This window comes from Lepisma saccharinum, chromosome 17 (assembly GCF_977018435.1).
Source record: "Lepisma saccharinum chromosome 17, izLepSacc3.1, whole genome shotgun sequence".
Classification (NCBI taxonomy): Eukaryota; Metazoa; Arthropoda; class Insecta; order Zygentoma; family Lepismatidae; genus Lepisma; species Lepisma saccharinum.
In genome coordinates, this window is record NC_139245.1 from 48557258 (window position 1) to 48571614 (window position 14357).

The window sequence follows — 14357 nt, forward strand, 5'->3', positions numbered from 1 at the left end:
AGACTAAACAGAACAACTGTAGAAAAAGCTAGAACCATGCTTCATGATGCTAATCTAAGTAAGAGATATTGGGCTGAAGCAATTGCAATTGTATACCTAAAGATTAAATATGCATGTATGTTATAATTTAACATAAACAAAATTTTATTATTTACTTTCATCATCATCATCATCTGGATAGGTGTCATCACTCACTGATTTTCACACGTGGGTAGTCGGCACTTGTCAGTGCACCTTACGTTATTGATTGATTTGGTGTTTTAAGTCCACTTTAAGCACAGTAAGGCTAATCGAGACTGGACCTACAGTTTAAAGTGGAATCCGAACCACTATGTGCCTCCAATGGGTATCGAACCCGGGACCCTATTGATGTTATTTACACAGAATAAGCAGTTTGTAGTTTCTAATGAATTGGTTGATAGATTGATTTGGTGCTTCAAGTACACTTTATGCACAGTAACCCTAATTGGGACTGGGATTCCAACCCCTATGTACCTCCACCAGGTATTGACCTGGGACCCCTTGATTACAAGGTGGTTACGCTACCACTGCACCATCGGAGAAACAGTTTGTAATGGAGTCGCAAGCTAGTAGATCTAACAGAGTTTAAGATGCTGACTGCCATCCCATCCAATCCATTACCAGCTCCTCTGCTCCATCGTGATTTTTTCAATGGCCACCCTTTTCCACTTGGTCTAGGTGTACGTGGATCATTGAGAAGACATCTCTTGCTTATAGCGGATTGATAATCGCACATTAAGCATGTTTCTTGCAAGTTGATAAATGTCCATCTCACCTTTCTTTGCACAGAATAGACGACATAATGTACAGAAGATTTTGGAGCATACAGTAAGCAAGAGAACTACAGTTTGTCCATTACTATTTCATTGAGATCCCATTGATCTCCGAGGGTGCGAAATATTTCCTTTGTTTGTCTGTTGGCAGAAAGGATGCACTTACTTTTCCTTTTCCTGCAAATGCACATGGAGACTTATCATATCTCGACAAACATTTTTAATAAGAGTTGAAGCTATTTTCCTAATGTCAAGGACCATCATGGGTATTTTGGTACTATACATATTTCAGAAGAATTTAACCATGATTCTTTCATGGAATCTGAAACACACAATACACACATCTGAGCCTCTCATTACCGCTTCATACCCCTCATTAGCAGTGGCAGTATTCACCAACAAATTGCCATATCATCTTCATGTTTACTGTTGAGATTGAGTACTTTGGGGCTCCCTTCAGATGTGATGTTCCATCATTTATCTCCAAAGTTCGCGAAGTGTTTTATTCAAAAGATTTACAAAATGCTCTGGTTTCCTACATTCGTTAACAAAAAATGCAATTAGAGTTGTTTTATTCATTACATGACTTAGGAATTTCCTTCACTTTCTGACAATCTGAGAAGATGAGATGCTCTGTGGCTGATTCCCGAGTTCTTCCCATGTGATTGTTCTTTCGTGTTCTTTATAGACGTCTCATTGTACGTATCAGACAGACATTGATTCTTGGACTCCTATTTCCCTCTGCAAAGTAATGGGAAAGGCAGATAGACCTCACCAAAGTTTGACTCCTCTTCTTTTAACTCTCTCCATACTATCAGGGTGGATAACAGTTTTCTGATGTCTCTAAAGCCCATGATGGGTGGATAACAGTTTTCTGCAAGTATGTCTCTAAAGCCCATGATATTGGTTCTAAGAGAAAGCCCATTTGAAGATTCCGATTCTGTGCTGTCACAATAATTCAACCAAATAGTGTCTTGTCTGATAATTGACCTGCCATAACTATCCACCGGCTTCTTCTTGGTTCAAGAGAGAAACAGAACAGAACTAGACGAAAACCATGTACGGCCGATGTTTATGCAACTGAAAGAACATTCGGAGTACAGATACAGTAGAGTATGGATGAGCACAGGTAACAAAGATCCTAAAGTCGCTTGAACAAATGCTCACATGATGTGCATCACTATAGAGCAATGTGTGTACCAATAGAACAGCTCAGAAACGGACATGGTAACAGCAGTAACTCACCCCTAGCATGGTATGTGATTTCGAAAGGCCAACACCGCTGCACATCTGTGTGGCATGGACTCGATAAGAGCTTGGAGGGTTCCTCGCCACTCTTCACTTTGGACAATTTCAGCTCTGGAACAGTTGAGGGAGGTGCCATCCTACCTAGAATGCATCTGCCATTGCTGAGGTGGTCCAGTCAGCAAGCCATTGTTCGACATCTTCGTAATTGTTGAAGTGTTGCTGGGAAAGTGAGCGAGACATCGATGAAAACAAGTGGTAGTCCAAAGGGGCTAAGTCTGGTGAGTATGGCGGGTGGGGCAAGAATTCCCAGCCAAGTGCAGAAATGGTGTTTCTGACACCTTTCGCTGTGTGTGATGAGGTGGTGTTGTGCTGCAAAATCACTTTTCCGTGTCTTGTCGCACAATCTGGGCACTTTTTGATCAATGCATGGTTCAAATTGATGAGTTGTTGACGGCAGCGAGCGGCATTCACTGTTTCGCCGAGTTTCAGAAGCTCATGGTACACCACACCCTTCTGATCCCACCAAATGCACAGCATTGTCTTCCTTCCGAAGCGATTCGGTTTTGCGGTCGATGTTGAAGGTTGTCCTGGGTCAACCCATGACTTTTTGCATTTTGGGTTCTTGAAGTAGATCCATTTTTCGTCCCCAGTCACTATCCGATGCAAGAAAGACTTTCTTTCATGATGAGAAAGCAACACTTCACACACCGTTTTTCGCTTTTCTATTTGTCTGTCGTTCAGATGATGTGGGACCCATTTTCCTGCCTTCTGGATCTTTCCCATGGCATGAAGACAATCAGATATGGTTTGGCGACCAACATTTAACTTCTCTGCCAGTTGTTGTTGTGTTTGCATATCGTCTTCGTCCAACAGTGCTTGGCAATTCGGCGTCTTGGAATTTTTTCAGCTGGCCCAGGTGATCTTTGTCTTTCAAGTCTAAATCACCACTTTTGAATCGACGAAACAAACACACACACGCATCTTGCTTTAGGACATTGTCACCGTACGTTTCCACAAGGATACGATGGCTTTCACTCGCGTTTTTATTTTGATTGAACAAGAAAAGCACATGCTCCTTATTTGGTTTGAAGGTCAACATTTTTCCCACACAAACCCAGTATCACGATCACTCGCACTCAGTTGCACATCCAGGGCATTTTGACAGGTACTGTCCTGGCAACACACTGACATAACAGTTGAGATTGTGCACCAAACCTTGCTTCCAGCACCATCCAGCGACGAAATTAAGAATTATTAACCGGCACACCTGGTACGAGACCAGATATTGCTTTAGCTTGTAGTAAATTCAGTCAATTCAATAATTGTTATGATGAAAGACATTGAGTTGTAGCAAAACATTTTTTGAGATATTTGGCAGGCACACTAAATTATAGACTTAAGTTTCAAAAAGGTGGAAAGGAAGTAAAAGTGTACACAGATGCTGACTGGGCTAATGATTTGGTAGATCGTAAATCATACAGTGGTCTAGTTGTAAAATTTGGAGGTTCAATTGTAAATTGGGAATCAAGGAAACAACGAACCATTGCTTAATCAAGTACTGAAGCAGAGTATTATAGTTTGGGTGATGATGTTAAACAGGCACAATTCATGAAAAATTTGTTATCAGAGATAATTGATATTAAGGTGCCAATTACAATTTTTAATGATAATTTAAGTGCTCATAAAATTGTTGAAAATTCTCAGCACCATAGGCGTACAAAACACATTGATGTACGACATCAGTATATTAGGGATGCTGCTCAACAAGGAGATTTTTATTTGGTTTATCAACCAACGAATGATATGATTGCTGATTTATTAACAAAACCTGTATCTAAAATTGTGCATGACAATTATGTATCACAGTTAGGTTAAAAATAATGATTTATGCATACTTGCGTAAGGAAAATTGTTAAAATGTTTTGTTATAAAAGATTCTCATAATCAAATGTGTTCACGCAACTTTTTCACATGTGTTAGATATTCTGTGAAGCAACTTAATTTTTTTTTTTGGTTCATCTTGTTCTGTGGCTTCAGAAAAAAACTTCTAGTTTCCAGTTCAGTTCGGCATATTAATTTTTACACAGTATCAGGTTTGAACAATGGCTTAAAATGTAACAATAATCCATGATTGTTGATATTTCTGAAAAGTTTGCACATGGTGGCAACAAATGTTCCACGGATGATGATGTTGAAAGTGCGGTGTGACTGTGGTTGAGACAAGAGATCAAAGACTTTTATGCAGCAGGTTTTGGGAGGACTGATGAAGTGATGGGATAAATGTATGAATGTTGGTAGAGATTATGTTGAAAAATAAAAATGGTTTCCAAGCCAGTATCTCACTTAGTATTATTTTAAGAAATGCTTGGAATCTACTTGCTGACTTACACTCGTACTAACATGATACACTAACATTAATCAATACTTTGAACAACTTCAAATTGTATCGGTGCAATTGGTAAGAGTATCAGCATCAGCATGGATATCAGTTTAAAGGAGTATCGGCTAAGCACTGTCCTGCAGTTTGAGGCCAGCCGCACACCGGATCCAAAAAAAAGCAATGCGACGAGCCATTTACGTTGCAAACCGACTATGGGCTGCCACATACAGGACGAAACAGCGAATGTGTGGTGAATTTGGTATCGCAAGGATTAGAAGGATGGTGGTGCAGAAAACGATCTGCGCATGCGTGAATCAATTCAATTCAGCCACAGACATCTAATTACTGACCGGAAATGGTAGCAAGTTCAGGCCAAAAATTCCGAACTGGGGAACAGTATCACGGTGGCAATATTTTTATTTCAACGTGATTATATTTTGGCACAGTAGATCACCGAAAGAGAAAATCTCGATGAGCAGATTAATGTTGGTGCAGAAAATGTTTGCGCAAAATACGACATTTAAGAATTTCTAAACCTGGATGAGTGTTAATGCCGATTACATGGATTTCTAACATCCAACTACTAATAATTTATTTATTTAACGTGTAAATAATAATGTTTATTGTGATATGTACGTGCATACATGGTTGGAAATTGTACAGTTCAGTGGCGTATTCTCAAAATTTGACCCAGTTTATCGCAACAATTCTTATTTATTGCATATATTACATACAAATAAAACAAGAAGTCCGACAACTTCATACATTAAAAAAGTTGGTTCGCCAGAGGTAAGCCAGATATTGGAGAATATGCCACTGGTGCAGTTCAAAGTGTAAAGGTCATGACATTCTGGCCACAATAAAAGGGGGTCAGTTAATTCTTCAATAATATATGTGTTCCAGTTTTATAATGATGCACAATAAAATTGCATGAAAAAAATATTGTTTCTACAATACACAAATATATTGTGGATGATTTTGTGCATATGTACTCAATGCGAACAAATGATGAATCTGCACGTAGTTCAATTAAAAAGCCATGTACATTCCTTTCTTCATTTATTGGATGTGTCCAACTGCGGGAGGTTCTATTGTCTTCAAAACACATCTGATGCCTCTGCATCAGACATCTTGTTCACAGAACAGGAGAAGCCTACTTTCATTTGTTTCATTTTGTCACAATACATTTGTAGCAAGTAATTGTTTAGAAAATATGATATTTTGATACGCGATATAAACAATGCATTTAAGATAATACAAACTTGTCTTGATTCACAACATATAAAATGATACATTAATTCTACATATACATTCATGCATTGATTCTGCTGTAAACTGTTATTATGTAACATTAACCCGCTTTGCAAATTATAAAAGACCGACCTAGACCTATTGTGTACATGGACGAAATCTGCTATAAGATTACAGCTAACAAATAAAATGATTCATAATGGAGGAAGCATAACAACTTTTCTCGTGATATTTCAGCCTGTGTATGGGATGGGTGGCCACCCATCATCCTGAGAAAATTGGGGAGCTACTGTACAAATGAGTAACGTGACCCAGTCATGGAAACTCAAAACAACTGGGGTTTGTTGTGCTGGCCACACGTTACACCGTAACTAGTTGGATGACCTTCCACCTCGGCAAGTGGGAGTGAGGATGGCAGTCGATAGGTAGGCCCTGGAACTCAAGGACTGTTGCGCCACAGGTTATTTGGTTATTTATATTCAGCTCAGCCCTACCTTGCACATACTCCAATGCAAGGTTTGTCATTTTACACCCAGCTATAAGAAAACAAATTATATCATTACTACAAACCGAAGCATAAGAAACACAGAAAGTACAGAAAAAAATGAATTTATCTCCAAGACACGTAAATACTCACTACAAAGTCTGTCAGCGTATTATACTGGCTGTCATCAATTTTTTGTTTCATTGTGCTGAAGTCCATTGGGTGCTGAATTATTTGAGAATAACCTGGGGCTATATTATCTGTTACCGGCCATGCAAAAAACTGCTGGGGGTCCTTCTTCTCTAAGCCCTTCAATAAATAGTCCAGCAATTTCTGGAGGGGGTTTCTTTCTTGCCGCTGTCGCAAAACACAAGTTCTTGGTTCCCGTAATGGAAGATCTGGTTCTGTCTTTATGTCAATTGCACTTTTCTTTGTCACTGGGGGTTCTGAAAGAGATTCTTCTCCAATACTCACATCATCCTGACTCGATTCTTCTCTTGGCCGTTTTCTTCTTTCCTGAAAATAGTTTTGAAAAAATAGAGTTCAAATCTACCAATTCCAGATGCATAAAGATCAACTCTTAACTTTGATTTACTAAAATTAAGTTAAAACACAATATTAAAAAGTAAATTTAAAAAAATCACACAACACAGTTCTGAGATGCCATTTAATAACTACAGTGGACTATTTCTAAATCAAACTACAAGGGACCTGGAAAAAAGTTTGAATTATCCAAAATCTGAGAACGAAAACTGTATCATTAAAGATGATATCCAGGGTAAAAAACTTCTATTCAAATTATGGAGCACTACAAATTATCCTAGTTTGAATTTTAAAAGTCCAATGTACACAAAAAAGGCATATAACAACAGAATTCATGCAATGCCTTAAAATGTATTTCCTCAATGTTTTGACTAGGTATATGACAAAATATGAATTAATATGAAACATGAAAATATGGTCTGCAATATATGAACACCAGCAGAAAATAAGATACCAGAATTGGTAATGGAATCAGTGTTCACTTTCTTACTTCGAAGTGTTGATCGCAGATAAGATATTGATATAATTTAGTTTGCATGCTTTTTTATGCAGTACAATATTATACAGTTCTCCTGTAAGAAAAAAGTTAACAAGTGGAATTTATAGCTTGACATAAGTCACTGTTTTTAAAAAAAATGCCTTTTTTAAATGGACAGTTTTGCTAGTGTTATCTTCATGTTTGAATTTGGTTATTAAATATGTTTATATAGTATATAAAAACATTCACACACCTACAGTAGTTTTATGCATTTTCTATAAATAAATGAGTAAGTAAAATTTCTATAAATAAATAAAAAATAAATTTACAAATAAAATCTAATAGTATGACATGATTTTCAACATTGAGTTTGACATGCAACCATGCACATACAGCAAAAGAAGAAAAAGAAAATTCTGCTACATCGTTAGAAAATCTAGTATCAAACCCCTTTACTTTTGTGTTCAGCAACAGAATATTTGTATTCTGGCTTTCAAGTGTATCAAGTATAATTTGACAATGACTGCAAAACCTGGTCGTGACGCAAATCATAGTGTATTTTGGCCAACTAGTGTGGTGTGAAAATACAGCCCAGTCAGTCATTTCATTTCTTAAAATTCAACACAATCCCAACAATTTTAGTCATGAATACCTATGTGATTCTTTTAAACTTTAAACATTAATTAATACGCACTCCTGAAATTAAATATTAATAAATAAATTATGGCATAACCGAAAAGAGTAAGAGTCCAATTATGTTTAGACTATTCCACAAATATAAAATTAAAGTTACATTAGTTGTTAACCAATGGCTCTAAAAAACTTCTTGCTGTTCGGTGATTGAGAAACACTGGCCTAGTGCACAGCGGGCCTAATACTGAGGCAGAAGCTAATAATATTGGCCACAAATGGCAAAAGGATTATTTAAAAAATCTGGCTTTTTCAGAAAAAAAATTGTTTAAGTCTCCAAGTTATGCTCATGTAGGCTAAGTGGGACTGAACCTACAGTTTGACAAGAAATCCGAACAACTGGGGATTGAACCTGAGACCCCTTGATTATTACAAACAGCATTACTTTATGCCACTCCCGAGGCCTTATTCGTACCAAGAAACAATCAATCAAAAAGCTGTACTTTTTCCAACAACAAGACTCACAATTTCGGTTCTAGGCTCTACTGTTTAAATTACAGGGTGGGGCAGAGCAACTTGCTAATTTGAATTTGGCACCCTGAAGTGATGGTTGCTCCGAGGAGGGTGGGGTAGGCACATTCGAGAGGGCGGGGCGTAAAGTTGTAGCTCTGATTGGTTTAGTTAGCAGCATGTAGTGGACGAAGGTGGAGCGCGCATTTGCTGTCGAGGCATATTTTTCTAACGGTCGCTCAATCATCGCCACGCAACATGAATTCCGCACCCATTTCAATATTGCGCCCCGTAGTCGTGTTCCTGGCCGGCAGTCGATTGTTTCATGGGTAAACAACTTCAGGGAAACTTGTGATGTGAAGAAAAACAAACCTGGGCTTCCACAAACAGCAAGGTCACCCCAAAACATTGACATGGTAAGGCGTTCTGTTCTGCCATACCCCTCAGCGCTCTGCCCGGAGTTTTCCTGTCAACACTCAACGAGATGGATGTGGGAGATGTATGATTCCAGCAGGACGGTGCCACGGCACACACAGCGCGTGTGTCAATGACTGTTTTGGAGCAACACTTCCCAGGACGCCTCATCTCCTTGAGACACGATCTGCGCTGGCCAGCACAGCCGCCTGATTTGCCCCTGCAACTATTTTTTATGGGGCTATCTAAAATCACTTGTTTACACCGATCGTCCTACGACCCTGGCTCCCTGAAGAACAACATTTGTCAAGCTGTCGCCAACATACCCGTCGATATGCTGGAAAGAGTTTAACGAAACTTCCGAGTTCGATTAACGCAGTGTATTGAGAATAATGGATGCCATCTGCCTGATATCATATTTAAAACTGTGTAAACATAAAATTTAATTGTTGTACTTGATGCTGTTCAAAGAATTAAATATATATCTGCATTACTTTTTTTGTAATTGAATTTCTAAATAAGCAAGTTGCTCTGCACCACCCTGTACATCTTAATCTCACTTGTAATAGCAAAGCAAACACACCTTGTTACATTTTAAACAGAGTATGTACACATTCACTTAACCTTTAGAGGATGGAGCCTCGCACGAAGGTAAAGCATCTGCGGACGGGGTCTTTTCAAGCATGTATTTATCAAACATGCTGGGAAGTACAAAAATACATCAAAGCAGGAGAATTAATTGTCGTAGAGAGATGGAATTCGTGTGTCTCGCACACACGGTTCCAGTTGGGTTTCACGTTTGATGTGTCTGACACACAGGCACACAGGTTATGCTGTGTTTGCTTCTAGTTCTCTATTTCCCTCACAGATCACGCTTGTGGTGTGTTTTCTGTGTAGAGTACATGTTGGGCTTTGCATTCGTAAATTTTTCTCTCAGCATGTGTGAAGCTTTCTACAGATTGTTAAACTTGTGACTTTGTTTACTATCGTGAGCAGCATGGCTACATGCAGAAGAAAATACAGGGTGATTCCCTCGCTATAGTTTCCAAACTTTTGTCTATAAAACTGCCATTTACTTAAAGTTTTTTCTTATTGAAAATTTGTATGCACATATCTTCAACAATGTAAAACAGTATCTGCTTATATCCGATGTTGAAAATGGTCCCCTTCCAAATGCAAGCACTATTGTACACGTCTCTCCAATTCTTAAAGTGGCATCGGTAATGGCTTCAATCTCTTGACGTATAACTTCTTTCAGGACTGGGATTTGCAAGGTTTATTTCTGTATACTTTTCCCTTCCTCAAAGAAAGAAGTCAGGTGGGGTGAGATCAGGAGATCTTGGTGGCCAAATACTTTTTGTCTCTTCAGACATTTTCCGGCCTCCTGATGCTGTGTGACAAGACTTCCTTAACGTTGTCTCTAACTTTCTACCAATTTTTGGATACAGCACTTTGAAGGTACACATGTCACATGAAATTCAGTCTGAAATGCCTTTTAACATGCTTTAAATGAACCAGTTTGCCAGTATTTACGAACGAGGAACACACACTCTTCGATTGTGTACATTGTAATCCCTATACATTCGAGCTAACACTACCGAGATGCATTGTCATGGAACAAAACAAACGAAGGTCACTGGAAGAGTCCAAACCTATTGCGAGGGGTTAGATCCTGTTTTACATTGTTGAAGGTATGTGCATACAAAATTTCAAGACAAACTTTAAGTAAATGGCAGTTTTATAGACAAAAGTTTGGAGCCTCTAGCAATCACCCGATATAGTATTAGTGACGCAGATATAGAGTATTTTTGTTGCTAAGCGGCGATTCTTTTCCTGAAAGTGAAAATGTTGACGTGACACAAACTGTGCACGCAAAATGCAAGCGGGATCAAAATATGTGACTGGGAATGAACCTCCTCAAATAATGCGCCCCAGATATTTCCCTTTATAGCTTATAGTGGTGTTTATACCATATTTACACATGTATAATGTGCACTTTTCTTCCAAAATATTTGCTCCCAAAATCTGTGGTGCGCATTATGCACGGAATAATTTAAACAGCCAACATGAATCCATACAGGATTATTCCACGATTTTGTGACACTCGCATTGATTTTTCATGTTTACGGAACCCTATCATGTTATATATCGTTGTAAAGCTTAAATTCTGCAGTTTCTGAATATGGCAACAGTATTCCATTCAAGATGGTGACACTAATGTGTAATGCGGTTGAAATAAGGTCATCACAAATTGAAAGGAATGTTCTGATTTTTATGGTACTTTGGATGAAAGAAAAGATATAAAAAAATATATAATAATTAAAATGTATTACTGGCCAAATAATATAATATATATGGAGTGTATAAATGCCTTAAAGGAAGAAATCTTGTGCTGCTAACTGCTGGTTTGAGGGTCCTGAATGTGCCTCATATAAATGTTACGTTAATCACGGAAAAAGTACATATTTTGAAGTTTCTTTTTAGAAAAAGTACAGAAGAAATTAGCAAAATCACATATAAAAGTTAAAGGCCATTTCCCACGATCTTTTATTCTGGCACAATTCGATCATGCACCTCCCATCGCATGGGCTGTGTATCAGCGGTATATGTTGAACGAGAAATAATAGAAAATAAGTTCCTGAGGACTGCAAATCCATAAGGTAATTTTGATCTTGCTTTATACTATTAGAGAATAAGTAAGGTGACTAAAGAGTGAAAGCTTTGGGATGCTAAACACAGTGGAGGAAGAGGGGGAAGGTGGCATGGGTTGGTGGCTTATTGTGTACACAAGAGGATATTCTCCTCTTGGTCCACATAGCAACAGGTGACTCATTCAATACGTATGATGTCATTCACTCCTGATCGGCATAGCAACAGCTTTATGACTTACAAATAAGAAAGCCATTTTTTGAACCTGGATTATACTGTGCATTATATACCAGACATAATTGTTTGTCACTTTTTCCCCATCAAAATCCAGGATGTGCATTATACACGCGTAAATACGGTAGCTTTGTCAAACTGAACATAAATGTTTAAAACTGTGTAATAACGTTGAAGCAAGAAAAAAATTATAACATCTTACCTTATGGTGATGCTTGTGTTTCTTTTCATGCTTGTCTCGTTCCTTGTCTTTCTCCTTCTCCTTTTTTTTCTTCTTCTTCTTAGCCTTTTTATGCTTCTCACCATGTTTGTCCTCACCATGCTGTGACATGATGGAATGCCGCGACTCCTCATCTGCAGGAGGTGGTGCTACACTGTAATTGACGTTCACTGGAGGGCCTGGAGAATCACTATGCTCTGGAGTAGAGGAGCTACCAACTTTCAGAATCAGCTTCAACCCCATTGGCTTGTCACCAGCAGCAGCTTGTTTCTCTGGAGGAGAAATTAATACAAAACATTTTTGTAGATTTGTAAAAAAACCTAATATATTTCCTCAATACACTTACAACTCAAACAGGCATTACCAGGAAACGGATTTAAATGTAAATACATATTTATGTACAGAGCTGAAATCAGTTATATTTTGTATTCTCTTTGCGCATCATGGAATATAGTCAAAAAATTCAGTTTTTATTTTCCATATTTTTATATATATATATATACAACCTTGGTAACATTGAAGTTGGACCAGAAAGGAATACGTGATTAAATGCACAGAGGCATAGGCGGTGGAATGGGTGACCCGCAGAAGTGACACATGTGTGTAAGAGGAGGCGTGTGAGCAGGCAAGAATCGTGATCCCAGCATGTTGCACACAAGGTCACGTAAAGAACGAAAACGGGGAACTATACGCGTGACATTGAACTTCGACCAGGCACCAGACCCATACGGAAAATTCCAGATAGTGGCGCATTCGACGGAAGCATGACGTCACGGACACGATAAGGGAGTCTGCCGTATATAAGCGTGTGCTGTGCTTCGAGGAACCGCAGTGCATCATCACCATGGCCAGGGGCAAACCTATTGACAACACCGTGAGGAGAAGAGTGGTGGAGTTGCAACGGGATGGACTCAGTGAACGGGAAATAGGGCGCCAACTGAACTTACCCAAGTCAACCGTCCACTGCATCATCAACCACCACCAAAATACGGGTACTACAGAGCCAGGTAAGGCCCCTGGTCGAAAACGCCTGCTGAGCGTGCGTGACCTACGGATATTTAGGCGCTATATCCAGACCAACAATCATGTTTCTGTGGCCGAATTACAACTGTGGACTCGAGAACGCTTTCACATTGAAGTGTCAACCAGAACCATTCGCCGTTACCTACAGCGATGCGGTTACCGAGTGTACAAGGCGAAACGTAAAGCCTTCCTTTCCATGTTGAACAAAGGCAATCGACTACGGTGGGCACGAATGTACCGGGGATGGACATTTCGGCAGTGGAACAGGGTTTTGTGGACGGACGAATCTATTTTCAATGTTGTGTACGGGAAAATACGGAAAACAGTCATTTGTCGGAAGGAGGAACAGAATGAAGCAAAATGTTATGCACATCGGGTACAGAAACCTGCGTCAGTGATGGTATGGGGATGCATGACAGCATCTGGGGTTGGCCCACTACACGTCTGTGAGGGCATTGTGAATGCACACGCCTATACACGCATACTGGAGCGGCATCTTCCCACAGTGCGAAGGCACATGTTCCACAGGCGGCGTCTCATCTTTCAACACGACAATGCCAGGCCTCATACAGCGAGCGGCTGACAAGAGAATGGTTGACTCGCCATCACGTGCGAACTCTGCCATGGCCACCATCGAGTCCCGACCTCTCGCCCATTGAGAATGTGTGGCGTGTTCTTAAGCGACGTGTGCAACAGAGGGGACCCACGACAGTGGCTGCTCTTATCGCCTGCCTGCAGGAGGAATGGCACCGCATCGATGTGGAATACCTTGAACGACTCGTCCGCAGCATGCCCCGACGCATTGGCACAGTTATTCGCCGACGGGGCGGCGTCACACCATGGTAAACAGGATCCCCTCTAACAGTGGTCGAACTTCAATGTCACGTGTAGATGGACGAAAATGTTTTATTTTGTGTGGACACCATACATTGCTGCGTTGCAGCGGAAATTTATGTTTTCCTTTGTTCCATGTAGCCTGCTGAATAAAATATGTTCAGCATATGCATGTGATCTCCTTCTTTCACAACGCACTCCTATATTTGTGACTGGTCGAACTTCATTGTCACTAAGGTTGTATATTAGGTTTTGGCTCAAATTTCACAAATTTTTGCATATTATTTCCATGATTCAGAATATTTCTCAACATATACTACAATAACTACATGTCCCCGTATGACAAAGAGTTAGGTGAATTTCTTGGGATTTTGTATGCAGTTTTAGTCAACATAAGGGACAACAGAAGGAAATTCAAGTTTGAAATTTATGTTATTCATTATTTTGGAAACAGAAAATGAAAACATATTTTGTGTTGTTTTACAATTAATGTCAATGTAAGCATACTGTATTTTATGTAGCTCGGGAATTATTAAAAAGGTATTTTTTTAAAATTTTAAATCCATATTTAACTCCATATTTTGTTGAAAATAACTAAATATGTATTTACATATTTAGCACATTTTTACTACACATAAATCCATTCCCTGCTCATTACTAATCTT

At 39.2% G+C, this 14357-nt stretch overlaps 1 protein-coding gene across 1 annotated transcript in view; it reads right to left on the reverse strand.

Moving 5' to 3' along the window:
- Positions 1 to 14357, reverse strand: part of Brd7-9 (Bromodomain containing 7/9) — an 87829-nt gene that overhangs the window by 56788 nt on the left and 16684 nt on the right. The window contains exons 2-3 of the mRNA XM_083139433.1: positions 11818 to 12107; positions 6311 to 6673 (exon numbers count right to left, since the gene is read on the reverse strand). Of these exons, the coding sequence (XP_082995559.1) occupies positions 6311 to 6673; positions 11818 to 12107 (653 nt within the window). The remainder of the gene's footprint in view (positions 1 to 6310; positions 6674 to 11817; positions 12108 to 14357) is intronic.